The 19,134-nt window shown below is 39.8% G+C and overlaps 1 protein-coding gene across 1 annotated transcript in view; it reads right to left on the reverse strand.

The window, feature by feature from the left end:
- LOC110533220 (dynein, axonemal, heavy chain 6) overlaps nucleotides 1-19,033 on the reverse strand; it is a 191,597-nt gene extending 172,564 nt beyond the window's left edge. Inside the window, exons 1-6 of the mRNA XM_090188666.1 lie at nucleotides 18,872-19,033; nucleotides 18,216-18,519; nucleotides 17,852-18,046; nucleotides 17,090-17,373; nucleotides 9,337-9,604; nucleotides 6,741-6,875 (exon numbers count right to left, since the gene is read on the reverse strand). Coding sequence (XP_090044792.1) covers nucleotides 6,741-6,875; nucleotides 9,337-9,604; nucleotides 17,090-17,373; nucleotides 17,852-18,046; nucleotides 18,216-18,479 — 1,146 coding nt within the window. The 5' untranslated portion in view covers nucleotides 18,480-18,519; nucleotides 18,872-19,033. The remainder of the gene's footprint in view (nucleotides 1-6,740; nucleotides 6,876-9,336; nucleotides 9,605-17,089; nucleotides 17,374-17,851; nucleotides 18,047-18,215; nucleotides 18,520-18,871) is intronic.
- Nucleotides 19,034-19,134: the final 101 nt, after the last annotated feature.

Genomic DNA, 19,134 nt, shown 5'->3' on the forward strand with positions numbered 1-19,134 from the left:
AGAGAATATGTCATGTAAAGGAACAGACACACAGAGAATATGTCATGTAAAGGAACAGACACACACAGAGAATATGTCATGTAAAGGAACAGACACACAGAGAATATGTCATCTAAAGGAACAGACTACACAGAATATGTCATGTAAAGGAACAGACACACAGAGCATATGTCATGTAAAGGAACAGACACACAGAGAATATGTCATGTAAAGGAACAGACACACACAGAATATGTCATGTAAAGGAACAGACACACAGAGAATATGTCATGTAAAGGAACAGACACACAGAGAATATGTCATGTAAAGGAACAGACACACAGAGAATATGTCATGTAAAGGAACAGACACACAGAGCATATGTCATGTAAAGGAACAGACACACACAGAATATGTCATGTAAAGGAACAGACACACAGAGAATATGTCATGTAAAGGGACAGACACACAGAGAATATGTCATGTAAAGGTACAGACACACACAGAATATGTCATGTAAAGGAACAGACACACAGAGAATATGTCATGTAAAGGAACAGACACACAAAGAATATGTCATGTAAAGGAACAGACACACAGAGAATATGTCATGTAAAGGAACAGACACACAGAGAATATGTCATGTAAAGGAACAGACACACTTCATGTAAAGGAACAGACACACAGAGAATATGTCATGTAAAGGAACAGACACACAGAGAATATGTCATGTAAAGGAACAGACACACACAGAATATGACATGTAAAGGAACAGACACACACAGAGAATATGTCATGTAAAGGAACAGACACACACAGAATATGTCATGTAAAGGAACAGACACACAGAGAATATGTCATGTAAAGGAACAGACACACTTAATGTAAAGGAACAGACACACAGAGAATATGTCATGTAAAGGAACAGACACACAGAGAATATGTCATGTAAAGGAACAGACACACACAGAATATGACATGTAAAGGAACAGACACACACAGAGAATATGTCATGTAAAGGAACAGACACACAGAGAATATGTCATGTAAAGGAACAGACACACAGAGAATATGTCATGTAAAGGAACAGACACACACAGAAAATGTCATGTAAAGGAACAGACACACAAAGAATATGTCATGTAAAGGAACAGACACACAGAGAATATGTCATGTAAAGGAACAGACACACAGAGAATATGTCATGTAAAGGAACAGACACACTTCATGTAAAGGAACAGACACACAGAGAATATGTCATGTAAAGTAACAGACACACTTCATGTAAAGGAACAGACACACAAAGAATATGTCATGTAAAGGAACAGACACACAGAGAATATGTCATGTAAAGGAACAGACACACAGAGAATATGTCATGTAAAGGAACAGACACACTTCATGTAAAGGAACAGACACACAGAGAATATGTCATGTAAAGTAACAGACACACAGAGAATATGTCATGTAAAGGAACAGACACACTTCATGTAAAGGAACAGACACACAGAGAATATGTCATGTAAAGGAACAGACACACAGAGAATATGTCATGTAAAGGAACAGACACACTTCATGTAAAGGAACAGACACACAGAGAATATGTCATGTAAAGTAACAGACACACAGAGAATATGTCATGTAAAGTAACAGACACACAGAGCATATGTCATGTAAAGGAACAGATACACTTCATGTAAAGGAACAGACACACAGAGAATATGTCATGTAAAGGAACAGACACACAGAGAATATGTCATGTAAAGGAACAGACACACAGAGAATATGTCATGTAAAGGAACAGACACACAGAGAATATGTCATGTAAAGGAACAGACACACAGAGAATATGTCATCGAAAGCAACAGACACACAGAGAATATGTCATGTAAAGGAACAGACACACAGAGAATATGTCATGTAAAGGAACAGACACACACAGAATATGTCATGTAAAGGAACAGACACACAGAGAATATGTCATGTAAAGGAACAGACACACTTCATGTAAAGGAACAGACACACAAAGAATATGTCATGTAAAGGAACAGACACACTTCATGTAAAGGAACAGACACACACATAATATGTCATGTAAAGGAACAGACACACAGAGAATATGTCATGTAAAGGAACAGACACACTTCATGTAAAGGAACAGACACACAGAGAATATGTCATGTAAAGTAACAGACACACTTCATGTAAAGTAACAGACACACAGAGCATATGTCATGTAAAGGAACAGATACACTTCATGTAAAGGAACAGACACACAGAGAATATGTCATGTAAAGGAACAGACACACAGAGAATATGTCATGTAAAGGAACAGACACACAGAGAATATGTCATGTAAAGGAACAGACACACAGAGAATATGTCATGTAAAGGAACAGACACACAGAGAATATGTCATCGAAAGGAACAGACACACAGAGAATATGCCATGTAAAAGAACAGACACACTTCATGTAAAGGAACAGACACACTTCATGTAAAGGAACAGACACACAGAGAATATGTCATGTAAAGGAACAGACACACAGAGAATATGTCATGTAAAGGAACAGACACACAGAGAATATGTCATGTAAAGGAACAGACACACAGAGAATATGTCATGTAAAGGAACAGACACACACAGAATATGTCATGTAAAGGAACAGACACACAGAGAATATGTCATGTAAAGGAACAGACACACTTCATGTAAAGGAACAGACACACAAAGAATTTGTCATGTAAAGGAACAGACACACTTCATGTAAAGGAACAGACACACACATAATATGTCATGTAAAGGAACAGACACACACAGAATGTGTCATGTAAAGGAACAGACACACACAAAATATGTCATGTAAAGGGACAGACACACAGAGCATATGTCATGTAAAGGAACAGACACACTTCATGTAAAGGAACAGACACACACAGAATATGTCATGTAAAGGAACAGACACACTTCATGTAAAGGAACAGACACACAGAGAATATGTCATGTAAAGGAACAGACACACAGAGAATATGTCATGTAAAGGAACAGACACACTTCATGTAAAGGAACAGACACACACAGAATATGTCATGTAAAGGAACAGACACACTTCATGTAAAGGAACAGACACACAGAGAATATGTCATGTAAAGGAACAGACACACAGAGAATATGTCATGTAAAGGAACAGACACGTCATCGAAAGTAACAGACACACAGAGCATATGTCATGTAAAGGAACAGATACACTTCATGTAAAGGAACAGACACACAGAGAATATGTCATGTAAAGGAACAGACACACAGAGAATATGTCATGTAAAGGAACAGACACACAAAGAATATGTCATGTAAAGGAACAGACACACAGAGATTATGCCATGTAAAAGAACAGACACACTTCATGTAAAGGAACAGACACACAGAGAATATGTCATGTAAAGGAACAGACACACAGAGAATATGTCATGTAAAGGAACAGACACACAGAGAATATGTCATCGAAAGGAACAGACACACAGAGAATATGCCATGTAAAAGAACAGACACACTTCATGTAAAGGAACATACACACACAGAATATGTCATGTAAAGGAACAGACACACAGAGAATATGTCATGTAAAGGAACAGACACACAGAGAATATGTCATGTAAAGGAACAGACACACAGAGAATATGTCATGTAAAGGAACAGACACACTTCATGTAAAGGAACAGACACACACAGAATATGTCATGTAAAGGAACAGACACACTTCATGTAAAGGAACAGACACACACAGAATATGTCATGTAAAGGAACAGACACACAGAGCATATGTCATGTAAAGGAACAGACACACTTCATGTAAAGGAACAGACACACACAGAATATGTCATGTAAAGGAACAGACACACTTCATGTAAAGGAACAGACACACACAGAATATGTCATGTAAAGGAACAGACACACTTCATGTAAAGGAACAAACACACACAGAATATGTCATGTAAAGGAACAGACACACACAGAATGTGTCATGTAAAGGAACAGACACACACAGAATATGTCATGTAAAGGGACAGACACACAGAGCATATGTCATGTAAAGGAACAGACACACTTCATGTAAAGGAACAGACACACACAGAATATGTCATGTAAAGGAACAGACACACTTCATGTAAAGGAACAAACACACAGAGAATATGTCATGTAAAGGAACAGACACACTTCATGTAAAGGAACAGACACACACAGAATATGTCATCTAAAGGAACAGACTACAGAGAATATGTCATGTAAAGGAACAGACACACAGATAATATGTCATGTAAAGGAACAGACACACACAGAATATGTCATCTAAAGGAACAGACTACACAGAATATGTCATGTAAAGGAACAGACACACAGAGAATATGTCATGTAAAGGAACAGACACACACAGAATATGTCATGTAAAGGAACAGACACAATTCATGTAAAGGAACAGACACACAGAGAATATGTCATGTAAAGGAACAGACACACAGAGAATATGTCATGTAAAGGAACAGACACACAGAGAATATGTCATGTAAAGGAACAGACACACTTCATGTAAAGGAACAGACACACACAGAATATGTCATGTAAAGTAACAGACACACAGAGAATATGTCATGTAAAGGAACAGACACACAGAGCATATGTCATGTAAAGGAACAGACACACAGAGAATATGTCATGTAAAGGAACAGACACACACAGAATATGTCATGTAAAGGAACAGACACACACAGAATATGTCATGTAAAGGAACAGACACACAGAGAATATGTCATGTAAAGGAACAGACACACACAGAATATGTCATGTAAAGGAACAGACACACAGAGAATATGTCATGTAAAGGAACAGACACACAAAGAATATGTCATGTAAAGGAACAGACACACAGAGAATATGTCATGTAAAGGAACAGACACACTTCATGTAAAGGAACATACACACACAGAATATGTCATGTAAAGGAACAGACACACAGAGAATATGTCATGTAAAGGAACAGACACACAGAGAATATGTCATGTAAAGGAACAGACACACAGAGAATATGTCATGTAAAGGAACAGACACACTTCATGTAAAGGAACAGACACACACAGAATATGTCATGTAAAGGAACAGACACACTTCATGTAAAGGAACAGACACACACAGAATATGTCATGTAAAGGAACAGACACACAGAGCATATGTCATGTAAAGGAACAGACACACTTCATGTAAAGGAACAGACACACACAGAATATGTCATGTAAAGGAACAGACACACTTCATGTAAAGGAACAGACACACACAGAATATGTCATGTAAAGGAACAGACACACTTCATGTAAAGGAACAAACACACACAGAATATGTCATGTAAAGGAACAGACACACACAGAATGTGTCATGTAAAGGAACAGACACACACAGAATATGTAATGTAAAGGGACAGACACACAGAGCATATGTCATGTAAAGGAACAGACACACTTCATGTAAAGGAACAGACACACACAGAATATGTCATGTAAAGGAACAGACACACTTCATGTAAAGGAACAAACACACAGAGAATATGTCATGTAAAGGAACAGACACACTTCATGTAAAGGAACAGACACACACAGAATATGTCATCTAAAGGAACAGACTACAGAGAATATGTCATGTAAAGGAACAGACACACAGATAATATGTCATGTAAAGGAACAGACACACACAGAATATGTCATCTAAAGGAACAGACTACACAGAATATGTCATGTAAAGGAACAGACACACAGAGAATATGTCATGTAAAGGAACAGACACACACAGAATATGTCATGTAAAGGAACAGACACAATTCATGTAAAGGAACAGACACACAGAGAATATGTCATGTAAAGGAACAGACACACAGAGAATATGTCATGTAAAGGAACAGACACACAGAGAATATGTCATGTAAAGGAACAGACACACTTCATGTAAAGGAACAGACACACACAGAATATGTCATGTAAAGTAACAGACACACAGAGAATATGTCATGTAAAGGAACAGACACACAGAGCATATGTCATGTAAAGGAACAGACACACAGAGAATATGTCATGTAAAGGAACAGACACACACAGAATATGTCATGTAAAGGAACAGACACACACAGAATATGTCATGTAAAGGAACAGACACACAGAGAATATGTCATGTAAAGGAACAGACACACACAGAATATGTCATGTAAAGGAACAGACACACAGAGAATATGTCATGTAAAGGAACAGACACACAAAGAATATGTCATGTAAAGGAACAGACACACAGAGAATATGTCATGTAAAGGAACAGACACACAGAGAATATGTCATGTAAAGGAACAGACACACAGAGAATATGTCATGTAAAGGAACAGACACACAGAGAATATGTCATGTAAAGGAACAGACACACAGAGAATATGTCATGTAAAGGAACAGACACACAGAGAATATGTCATGTAAAGGAACAGACACACAAAGAATATGTCATGTAAAGGAACAGACACACAGAGAATATGTCATGTAAAGGAACAGACACACAAAGAATATGTCATGTAAAGGAACAGACACACAGAGAATATGTCATGTAAAGGAACAGACACGTCATGTAAAGGAACAGACACACAGAGAATATGTCATGTAAAGGAACAGACACACAGAGAATATGTCATGTAACGGTACAGACACACTTCATGTAAAGGGACAGTCAGACTGCGTACCTCCTCCAGCTGGTTGTACTGAGCCTCCTGGAACTCCTCCAGCGTGTATGTGTGATCTTTCAGGATGTGACAAAGCCCCATGTCACTGATCCTGTAGCACATCTCTCTGATGTTCAGCAACGCCGGACGCAGAGACTGGAAACACACACAGCTGTTACTGCTCCTTCCTGTTATCTTAAAATAACTACCTAGTTGGGTTCCATTACACACACAGCTGTTACTGCTCCTTCCTGTTATCTTAAAATAACTACCTAGTTGGGTTCCATTATACACAGCTGTTACTGCTCCTTCCTGTTATCTTAAAATAACTACCTAGTTAGGTTCCATTATACACACAGCTGTTACTGCTCCTTCCTGTTATGTTAAAATAACTACCTAGTTGGGTTCCATTACACACAGCTGTTACTGCTCCTTCCTGTTATCTTAAAATAACTACCTAGTTGGGTTCCATTACACACAGCTGTTACTGCTCCTTCCTATTATCTTAAAATAACTACCTAGTTGGGTTCCATTATACACAGCTGTTACTGCTCCTTCCTGTTATCTTAAAATAACTACCTAGTTGGGTTCCATTACACACAGCTGTTACTGCTCCTTCCTGTTATCTTAAAATAACTACCTAGTTGGGTTCCATTACACACAGCTGTTACTGCTCCTTCCTGTTATCTTAAACACTACTGGACCCAACAATACCACCACCTCATTATCCTGACCAGGAAACACTACTGGACCCAACAATACCACCACCTCATTATCCTGACCAGGAAACACTACTGGACCCAACAATACCACCACCTCATTATCCTGACCAGGAAACACTACTGGACCCAACAATACCACCACCTCATTATCCTGACCAGGAAACACTACTGGACCCAACAATACCACCACCTCATTATCCTGACCAGGAAACACTACTGGACCCAACAATACCACCACCTCATTATCCTGACCAGGAAACACTACTGGACCCAACAATACCACCACCTCATTATCCTGACCAGGAAACACTACTGGACCCAACGATACCACCACCTCATTACCCTGACCAGGAAACACTACTGGACCCAACACCACCACCTCATTATCCTGACCAGGAAACACTACTGGACCCAACAATACCAACACCTCATTATCCTGACCAGGAAACACTACTGGACCCAACAATACCACCACCTCATTATCCTGACCAGGAAACACTACTGGACCCAACACCACCACCTCATTATCCTGACCAGGAAACACTACTGGACCCAACAATACCAACACCTCATTATCCTGACCAGGAAACACTACTGGACCCAACAATACCACCACCTCATTACCCTGACCAGGAAACACTACTGGACCCAACAATACCACCACCTCATTATCCTGACCAGGAAACACTACTGGACCCAACAATACCACCACCTCATTATCCTGACCAGGAAACACTACTGGACCCAACAATACCAACACCTCATTATCCTGACCAGGAAACACTACTGGACCCAACACCACCACCTCATTATCCTGACCAGGAAACACTACTGGACACAACAATACCACCACCTCATTACCCTGACCAGGAAACACTACTGGACCCAACAATACCACCACCTCATTATCCTGACCAGGAAATACTACTGGACCCAACAATACCACCACCTCATTATCCTGACCAGGAAACACTACTGGACCCAACAATACCAACACCTCATTATCCTGACCAGGAAACACTACTGGACCCAACACCACCACCTCATTATCCTGACCAGGAAACACTACTGGACCCAACAATACCACCACCTCATTATCCTGACCAGGAAACACTACTGGACCCAACGATACCACCACCTCATTACCCTGACCAGGAAACACTACTGGACCCAACACCACCACCTCATTATCCTGACCAGGAAACACTACTGGACCCAACAATACCAACACCTCATTATCCTGACCAGGAAACACTACTGGACCCAACAATACCACCACCTCATTATCCTGACCAGGAAACACTACTGGACCCAACACCACCACCTCATTATCCTGACCAGGAAACACTACTGGACCCAACAATACCAACACCTCATTATCCTGACCAGGAAACACTACTGGACCCAACAATACCACCACCTCATTACCCTGACCAGGAAACACTACTGGACCCAACAATACCACCACCTCATTATCCTGACCAGGAAACACTACTGGACCCAACAATACCACCACCTCATTATCCTGACCAGGAAACACTACTGGACCCAACAATACCAACACCTCATTATCCTGACCAGGAAACACTACTGGACCCAACACCACCACCTCATTATCCTGACCAGGAAACACTACTGGACACAACAATACCACCACCTCATTACCCTGACCAGGAAACACTACTGGACCCAACAATACCACCACCTCATTATCCTGACCAGGAAATACTACTGGACCCAACAATACCACCACCTCATTATCCTGACCAGGAAACACTACTGGACCCAACAATACCAACACCTCATTATCCTGACCAGGAAACACTACTGGACCCAACACCACCACCTCATTATCCTGACCAGGAAACACTACTGGACACAACAATACCACCCACCTCATTGACGATGAACAGGCGCTCCTGCAGGGACTTCTTGCACGTGTTGATCTTCTTGGAGCGGACGTTGGTCCGCCACACTCTGAAGGCCTTCCACCTCCTGAAGAGGGCGAAGGCCGGGATGGCCAGGAGGCGACGGTGGCACCGGTACTCATGCTCCCAGCGCTCTAACGGCAGGAAGTCCATCTCCGCGTCAGAGATGCAGGTCACACCCTGCTGGCTGATGGTAGAGTAGTCCTGCTTGTTGATGTTCTCATACGTCACTATCCTGGTTGGGGAAAGGTCAAAGGTGAGAGTTTGGGATGGGTAGTGAGAATAAGGTTGTAGATTTTTATATTTGATAGAGAACTTGGGAGTTCAAATGTTTGCATGAGTGTGTGTGTGTGTCTGTGTCGTCTCTCTTTGTGAGTCCCAATAATACCTCCTTTGTTCTGAAGTGAACACTTGTTCACTACTTTCCACAATCTAAAAGCAATGAATTGGTGCAGTATGGGTTAGAGGCAGTTTCCACTATGTTTCTTATACCAGGCAGTCCTTTCCATTAAAATTAGTGATGTGAAGTGGGATAAATGGAATAAATGGATAAATGGAATTAGAGACAATTGAGAAGTAGCATCTCTCTCTTGTTGACGTTGTTCTTACTTGAAGATATAAGCATCATATCTGATATAGGTTAGGGTGTGTGTTTCTCCCTCTCTTACTTGAGGTTCTAAACATCATATCTGATATAGGTTAGGGTGTGTGTTTCTCCCTATCTTGATGTTATAAACATATCTGATATAGGTTAGGGTGTGTGTTTCTCCCTATCTTGATGTTATAAACATCATATCTGATATAGGTTAGGGTGTGTGTTTCTCCCTCTCTTGATGTTATAAACATATCTGATATAGGTTAGGGTGTGTGTTTCTCCCTATCTTGATGTTATAAACATATCTGATATTGGTTAGGGTGTGTGTTTCTCCCTATCTTACTTGATGTTATAAACATCATATCTGATATAGGTTAGGGTGTGTGTTTCTCCCTCTCTTACTTGAGGTTATAAACATCATATCTGATATAGGTTAGGGTGTGTGTTTCTCCCTCTCTTGATGTTATAAACATCATATCTGATATAGGTTAGGGTGTGTGTTTCTCCCTCTCTTGATGTTATAAACATCATATCTGATATAGGTTAGGGTGTGTGTTTCTCCCTATCTTGATGTTATAAACATATCTGATATAGGTTAGGGTGTGTGTTTCTCCCTCTCTTGATGTTATAAACATATCTGATATAGGTTAGGGTGTGTGTTTCTCCCTCTCTTGATGTTATAAACATCATATCTGATATAGGTTAGGGTGTGTGTTTCTCCCTCTCTTGATGTTATAAACATATCTGATATTGGTTAGGGTGTGTGTTTCTCCCTATCTTGAGGTTCTAAACATCATATCTGATATTGGTTAGGGTGTGTGTTTCTCCCTCTCTTACTTGAGGTTATAAACATCATATCTGATATAGGTTAGGGTGTGTGTTTCTCCCTCTCTTGATGTTATAAACATATCTGATATAGGTTAGGGTGTGTGTTTCTCCCTATCTTACTTGATGTTATAAACATATCTGATATAGGTTAGGGTGTGTGTTTCTCCCTCTCTTACTTGAGGTTATAAACATATCTGATATAGGTTAGGGTGTGTGTTTCTCCCTCTCTTACTTGAGGTTATAAACATATCTGATATTGGTTAGGGTGTGTGTTTCTCCCTCTCTTGATGTTATAAACATCATATCTGATATAGGTTAGGGTGTGTGTTTCTCCCTATCTTGATGTTATAAACATATCTGATATAGGTTAGGGTGTGTGTTTCTCCCTCTCTTACTTGATGTTATAAACATCATATCTGATATAGGTTAGGGTGTGTGTTTCTCCCTCTCTTGATGTTATAAACATATCTGATATAGGTTAGGGTGTGTGTTTCTCCCTATCTTGATGTTATAAACATATCTGATATAGGTTAGGGTGTGTGTTTCTCCCTCTCTTACTTGATGTTATAAACATATCTGATATAGGTTAGGGTGTGTGTTTCTCCCTCTCTTACTTGATGTTATAAACATATCTGATATAGGTTAGGGTGTGTGTTTCTCCCTCTCTTGATGTTATAAACATATCTGATATTGGTTAGGGTGTGTGTTTCTCCCTCTCTTACTTGATGTTATAAACATATCTGATATAGGTTAGGGTGTGTGTTTCTCCCTATCTTGATGTTATAAACATCATATCTGATATAGGTTAGGGTGTGTGTTTCTCCCTCTCTTACTTGAGGTTATAAACATCATATCTGATATAGGTTAGGGTGTGTGTTTCTCCCTATCTTGATGTTATAAACATATCTGATATAGGTTAGGGTGTGTGTGTTTCTCCCTCTCTTGATGTTATAAACATATCTGATATAGGTTAGGGTGTGTGTTTCTCCCTCTCTTGATGTTATAAACATATCTGATATAGGTTAGGGTGTGTGTTTCTCCCTCTCTTGATGTTATAAACATCATATCTGTTATAGGTTAGGGTGTGTGTTTCTCCCTCTCTTGATGTTATAAACATCATATCTGATATAGGTTAGGGTGTGTGTTTCTCCCTCTCTTGATGTTATAAACATCATATCTGATATAGGTTAGGGTGTGTGTTTCTCCCTCTCTTACTTGAGGTTATAAACATCATATCTGATATAGGTTAGGGTGTGTGTTTCTCCCTATCTTGATGTTATAAACATATCTGATATAGGTTAGGGTGTGTGTTTCTCCCTATCTTGATGTTATAAACATATCTGATATAGGTTAGGGTGTGTGTTTCTCCCTCTCTTGATGTTATAAACATCATATCTGATATAGGTTAGGGTGTGTGTTTCTCCCTCTCTTGATGTTATAAACATCATATCTGATATAGGTTAGGGTGTGTGTTTCTCCCTCTCTTACTTGAGGTTATAAACATCATATCTGATATAGGTTAGGGTGTGTGTTTCTCCCTCTCTTGATGTTATAAACATATCTGATATAGGTTAGGGTGTGTGTTTCTCCCTCTCTTGATGTTATAAACATCATATCTGATATAGGTTAGGGTGTGTGTTTCTCCCTATCTTGATGTTATAAACATATCTGATATAGGTTAGGGTGTGTGTTTCTCCCTCTCTTACTTGAGGTTATAAACATCATATCTGATATTGGTTAGGGTGTGTGTTTCTCCCTCTCTTACTTGATGTTATAAACATATCTGATATAGGTTAGGGTGTGTGTTTCTCCCTATCTTGATGTTATAAACATATCTGATATAGGTTAGGGTGTGTGTTTCTCCCTATCTTGATGTTATAAACATATCTGATATAGGTTAGGGTGTGTGTTTCTCCCTCTCTTGATGTTATAAACATATCTGATATAGGTTAGGGTGTGTGTTTCTCCCTATCTTACTTGATGTTATAAACATATCTGATATAGGTTAGGGTGTGTGTTTCTCCCTCTCTTACTTGATGTTATAAACATATCTGATATAGGTTAGGGTGTGTGTTTCTCCCTCTCTTGATGTTATAAACATCATATCTGATATAGGTTAGGGTGTGTGTTTCTCCCTATCTTGATGTTATAAACATCATATCTGTTATAGGTTAGGGTGTGTGTTTCTCCCTCTCTTGATGTTATAAACATCATATCTGATATAGGTTAGGGTGTGTGTTTCTCCCTCTCTTACTTGATGTTATAAACATCATATCTGATATAGGTTAGGGTGTGTGTTTCTCCCTATCTTGATGTTATAAACATATCTGATATAGGTTAGGGTGTGTGTTTCTCCCTATCTTGATGTTATAAACATATCTGATATAGGTTAGGGTGTGTGTTTCTCCCTATCTTGATGTTATAAACATATCTGATATAGGTTAGGGTGTGTGTTTCTCCCTCTCTTACTTGAGGTTATAAACATCATATCTGATATAGGTTAGGGTGTGTGTTTCTCCCTATCTTGATGTTATAAACATATCTGATATAGGTTAGGGTATGTGTTTCTCCCTCTCTTGATGTTATAAGCATCATATCTGATATAGGTTAGGGTGTGTGTTTCTCCCTATCTTGATGTTATAAACATATCTGATATAGGTTAGGGTGTGTGTTTCTCCCTCTCTTGATGTTATAAGCATCATATCTGATATAGGTTAGGGTGTGTGTTTCTCCCTCTCTTACTTGAGGTTATAAACATCATATCTGATATAGGTTAGGGTGTGTGTTTCTCCCTATCTTGATGTTATAAACATATCTGATATAGGTTAGGGTGTGTGTTTCTCCCTCTCTTACTTGATGTTATAAACATCATATCTGATATAGGTTAGGGTGTGTGTTTCTCCCTCTCTTGATGTTATAAACATATCTGATATAGGTTAGGGTGTGTGTTTCTCCCTATCTTGATGTTATAAACATATCTGATATAGGTTAGGGTGTGTGTTTCTCCCTCTCTTACTTGATGTTATAAACATATCTGATATAGGTTAGGGTGTGTGTTTCTCCCTCTCTTACTTGATGTTATAAACATATCTGATATAGGTTAGGGTGTGTGTTTCTCCCTCTCTTGATGTTATAAACATATCTGATATTGGTTAGGGTGTGTGTTTCTCCCTCTCTTACTTGATGTTATAAACATATCTGATATAGGTTAGGGTGTGTGTTTCTCCCTATCTTGATGTTATAAACATCATATCTGATATAGGTTAGGGTGTGTGTTTCTCCCTCTCTTACTTGAGGTTATAAACATCATATCTGATATAGGTTAGGGTGTGTGTTTCTCCCTATCTTGATGTTATAAACATATCTGATATAGGTTAGGGTGTGTGTGTTTCTCCCTCTCTTGATGTTATAAACATATCTGATATAGGTTAGGGTGTGTGTTTCTCCCTCTCTTGATGTTATAAACATATCTGATATAGGTTAGGGTGTGTGTTTCTCCCTCTCTTGATGTTATAAACATCATATCTGTTATAGGTTAGGGTGTGTGTTTCTCCCTCTCTTGATGTTATAAACATCATATCTGATATAGGTTAGGGTGTGTGTTTCTCCCTCTCTTGATGTTATAAACATCATATCTGATATAGGTTAGGGTGTGTGTTTCTCCCTCTCTTACTTGAGGTTATAAACATCATATCTGATATAGGTTAGGGTGTGTGTTTCTCCCTATCTTGATGTTATAAACATATCTGATATAGGTTAGGGTGTGTGTTTCTCCCTATCTTGATGTTATAAACATATCTGATATAGGTTAGGGTGTGTGTTTCTCCCTCTCTTGATGTTATAAACATCATATCTGATATAGGTTAGGGTGTGTGTTTCTCCCTCTCTTGATGTTATAAACATCATATCTGATATAGGTTAGGGTGTGTGTTTCTCCCTCTCTTACTTGAGGTTATAAACATCATATCTGATATAGGTTAGGGTGTGTGTTTCTCCCTCTCTTGATGTTATAAACATATCTGATATAGGTTAGGGTGTGTGTTTCTCCCTCTCTTGATGTTATAAACATCATATCTGATATAGGTTAGGGTGTGTGTTTCTCCCTATCTTGATGTTATAAACATATCTGATATAGGTTAGGGTGTGTGTTTCTCCCTCTCTTACTTGAGGTTATAAACATCATATCTGATATTGGTTAGGGTGTGTGTTTCTCCCTCTCTTACTTGATGTTATAAACATATCTGATATAGGTTAGGGTGTGTGTTTCTCCCTATCTTGATGTTATAAACATATCTGATATAGGTTAGGGTGTGTGTTTCTCCCTATCTTGATGTTATAAACATATCTGATATAGGTTAGGGTGTGTGTTTCTCCCTCTCTTGATGTTATAAACATATCTGATATAGGTTAGGGTGTGTGTTTCTCCCTATCTTACTTGATGTTATAAACATATCTGATATAGGTTAGGGTGTGTGTTTCTCCCTCTCTTACTTGATGTTATAAACATATCTGATATAGGTTAGGGTGTGTGTTTCTCCCTCTCTTGATGTTATAAACATCATATCTGATATAGGTTAGGGTGTGTGTTTCTCCCTATCTTGATGTTATAAACATCATATCTGTTATAGGTTAGGGTGTGTGTTTCTCCCTCTCTTGATGTTATAAACATCATATCTGATATAGGTTAGGGTGTGTGTTTCTCCCTCTCTTACTTGATGTTATAAACATCATATCTGATATAGGTTAGGGTGTGTGTTTCTCCCTATCTTGATGTTATAAACATATCTGATATAGGTTAGGGTGTGTGTTTCTCCCTATCTTGATGTTATAAACATATCTGATATAGGTTAGGGTGTGTGTTTCTCCCTATCTTGATGTTATAAACATATCTGATATAGGTTAGGGTGTGTGTTTCTCCCTCTCTTACTTGAGGTTATAAACATCATATCTGATATAGGTTAGGGTGTGTGTTTCTCCCTATCTTGATGTTATAAACATATCTGATATAGGTTAGGGTATGTGTTTCTCCCTCTCTTGATGTTATAAGCATCATATCTGATATAGGTTAGGGTGTGTGTTTCTCCCTATCTTGATGTTATAAACATATCTGATATAGGTTAGGGTGTGTGTTTCTCCCTCTCTTGATGTTATAAGCATCATATCTGATATAGGTTAGGGTGTGTGTTTCTCCCTCTCTTACTTGAGGTTATAAACATCATATCTGATATAGGTTAGGGTGTGTGTTTCTCCCTCTCTTACTTGAGGTTATAAACATCATATCTGATATAGGTTAGGGTGTGTGTTTCTCCCTATCTTGATGTTATAAACATCATATCTGATATAGGTTAGGGTGTGTGTTTCTCCCTCTCTTGATGTTATAAACATATCTGATATAGGTTAGGGTGTGTGTTTCTCCCTATCTTGATGTTATAAACATATCTGATATAGGTTAGGGTGTGTGTTTCTCCCTATCTTGATGTTATAAACATATCTGATATAGGTTAGGGTGTGTGTTTCTCCCTATCTTGATGTTATAAACATATCTGATATAGGTTAGGGTGTGTGTTTCTCCCTATCTTACTTGATGTTATAAACATATCTGATATAGGTTAGGGTGTGTGTTTCTCCCTCTCTTGATGTTATAAACATCATATCTGATATAGGTTAGGGTGTGTGTTTCTCCCTATCTTGATGTTATAAACATATCTGATATAGGTTAGGGTGTGTGTTTCTCCCTATCTTGATGTTATAAACATATCTGATATAGGTTAGGGTGTGTGTTTCTCCCTATCTTGATGTTATAAACATCATATCTGATATAGGTTAGGGTGTGTGTTTCTCCCTCTCTTACTTGAGGTTATAAACATCATATCTGATATAGGTTAGGGTGTGTGTTTCTCCCTCTCTTGATGTTATAAACATCATATCTGATATAGGTTAGGGTGTGTGTTTCTCCCTCTCTTGATGTTATAAACATATCTGATATTGGTTAGGGTGTGTGTTTCTCCCTCTCTTACTTGAGGTTATAAACATCATATCTGATATAGGTTAGGGTGTGTGTTTCTCCCTCTCTTGATGTTATAAACATCATATCTGATATTGGTTAGGGTGTGTGTTTCTCCCTCTCTTACTTGAGGTTATAAACATCATATCTGATATAGGTTAGGGTGTGTGTTTCTCCCTCTCTTGATGTTATAAACATATCTGATATAGGTTAGGGTGTGTGTTTCTCCCTCTCTTGATGTTATAAACATCATATCTGATATAGGTTAGGGTGTGTGTTTCTCCCTCTCTTACTTGAGGTTATAAGCATCATATTTGATGGAGCTCTTGGGTGCGGCAGAGGTCATGTACAGGAAGCCCAGGTGAGGGTTGTTCCGGATGATTCTGACGATGTCCGGCGGGGAGCGTATTTTGGCACGGATCACATCCTCTGCAGAGCTGAAGATGATGGGGTGACTGGCCGGGAGAGGGAAGGGGGAGTGGAGGAAGGCTCCGGTGGGGGAGGGCTTTGCGGACTTGGAGGAGCGAGGGCGTTTGGGGGGAGAGGGGGAACACAGGGTACTCTGGGTCATCTGAGCCTGGAGGGAGGAAGCAGTGACAGTCAGTTTTATATTTTTATTTATTTGACTTTGAAAAGCGTCATGAACAGCTGAAAGGGGACTTTGTACTACGTCTCTTGACAACAAAAGAGACAGATACTGACTGTGGACTGGTTTCTTCTGTGGCTCAAATGAGGTTGATGGAAGTACTGGTTAAAACAGAACAAGAAAGGCTATGAGTTTAACAGTTGTCTGACCCATATCAGTCCACTGTGACACCTCTCAGCTTCAGAGAGCTTCAGAGTCATCAGAGAGCGAGGGGGCTATAGGGAGGGCTACTGATGAACAGAGCACAGCTCAGTATCTGCCTCCCACCGTCTACAATCAAGAATTTATTTCAGACCATGGCTGTATATCACTAGTGAAATCATGGTTAAGACAATCTGGATTTCAAATTAAACCATGTCAAATCTGCATGACGTCTGTCTGTCCAGCAGAGCCCTTCTCAGTCTTCCACCTGTTTCTCCTTGACGTGGTCAGGCAGCTCAGGGAGGTGAAGGGTGGAGCTCTGTCTGTCAGGGGCCTTGTCCATCCACTCTACCCCAGCAAGGGAGGGCGACGGAGGCTTCCAGCCCGACTGGAGCAGCCTCTCCCGGTTCTGCCTGTGGATGAACTCTGGCTGCTTGTGGTCCTGGTACTTCTTCAGGACGGGCTGAATGAGAGAAGATGTGTAAATAGAGGTGTTTATGTGCTTATGGGGCAGTTGATGTCTGGGATGGTTATGAGAACAAAGGCTGATATTTAGAAAACATTACTGTGAGCAAACAGTGTTTACAAGTGGCTGGGTCCCCATATTCACCCCCCCCCCCCCCCCCACCCACCAGTATCTCCAGCGGTACGGGTCTCTGCCCTGCCCTCCTGCGTTCCTGGGCCTTGGTGGTGTGTGTGAAGACCAGGGCATCAGGGTTGCGTTGTGCCTGGCTCGGGGCTACTGAGATCAGCCTGGCTCTCAGTGCCTCTGGGTCTATGTGGCCCGGGGACATGGTGAATGGGAGGGTCATCCTCTGCTGCCGGGCCCCCGCCACCTCCTCTCTACCTGGGCCAGCCTGGCAGCGAGGGGACCCCTTCTGGGAGAACGAAGACATGGTGGCTCAGATAGTCTGACACTCTGGGTCTGAGTGGATACTGTGTGTGGGGGTGAAGAAGGAGAGAGCACAAGGAGAGGGAGGTGGGGGACGATAAGCTCTCCCTTTCGTTTCGGTCTATCAACTCGTGTCAAAGCAAACTATAGTAGCATGCAAGTCACTTTGCACATTACAGACATTTCTGTTGTTTAGCAACTTACCTGGCAACAAGAGACAAACATTGCAATATAACGTTAAATCAAAAAAAGTTCAAAACAAACATAGCCAACAACATCCGCTAACGCTGAGACGGTTATATACAGTGATATCACAACATCAGTTTGGTTAACAGAAACAATGTAGCGCTAGAAATTTATAACATACTTCTGAGCAAGTCAAGGTGTATTACTTACATAGCTATCAATGGCACTTCAACATAGACATTAGTAGAGAAACTACAGAACATTAGCTACACTTGTTATCGCCGGTTCTCTTGTCAGAAGTGGAAACTAATCGTGAGTTTATTGTTTCTTAGCAACCAGCACCTCCTGGACACCGCGCGGAGAGCAACAGCTGCACATGCGCGCTTTGCAGTACAACTCACCATTCATGTCCCAAAGTTACAGGGATTTTAAAACTAGGCAAAAATACCTGCACCCTACAATAGTTTGTATGG

The sequence above is a fragment of the Oncorhynchus mykiss genome, chromosome 10, assembly GCF_057628025.1.
Source record: "Oncorhynchus mykiss isolate SJ-2025 chromosome 10, ASM5762802v1, whole genome shotgun sequence".
Lineage (NCBI taxonomy): Eukaryota > Metazoa > Chordata > Actinopteri > Salmoniformes > Salmonidae > Oncorhynchus > Oncorhynchus mykiss.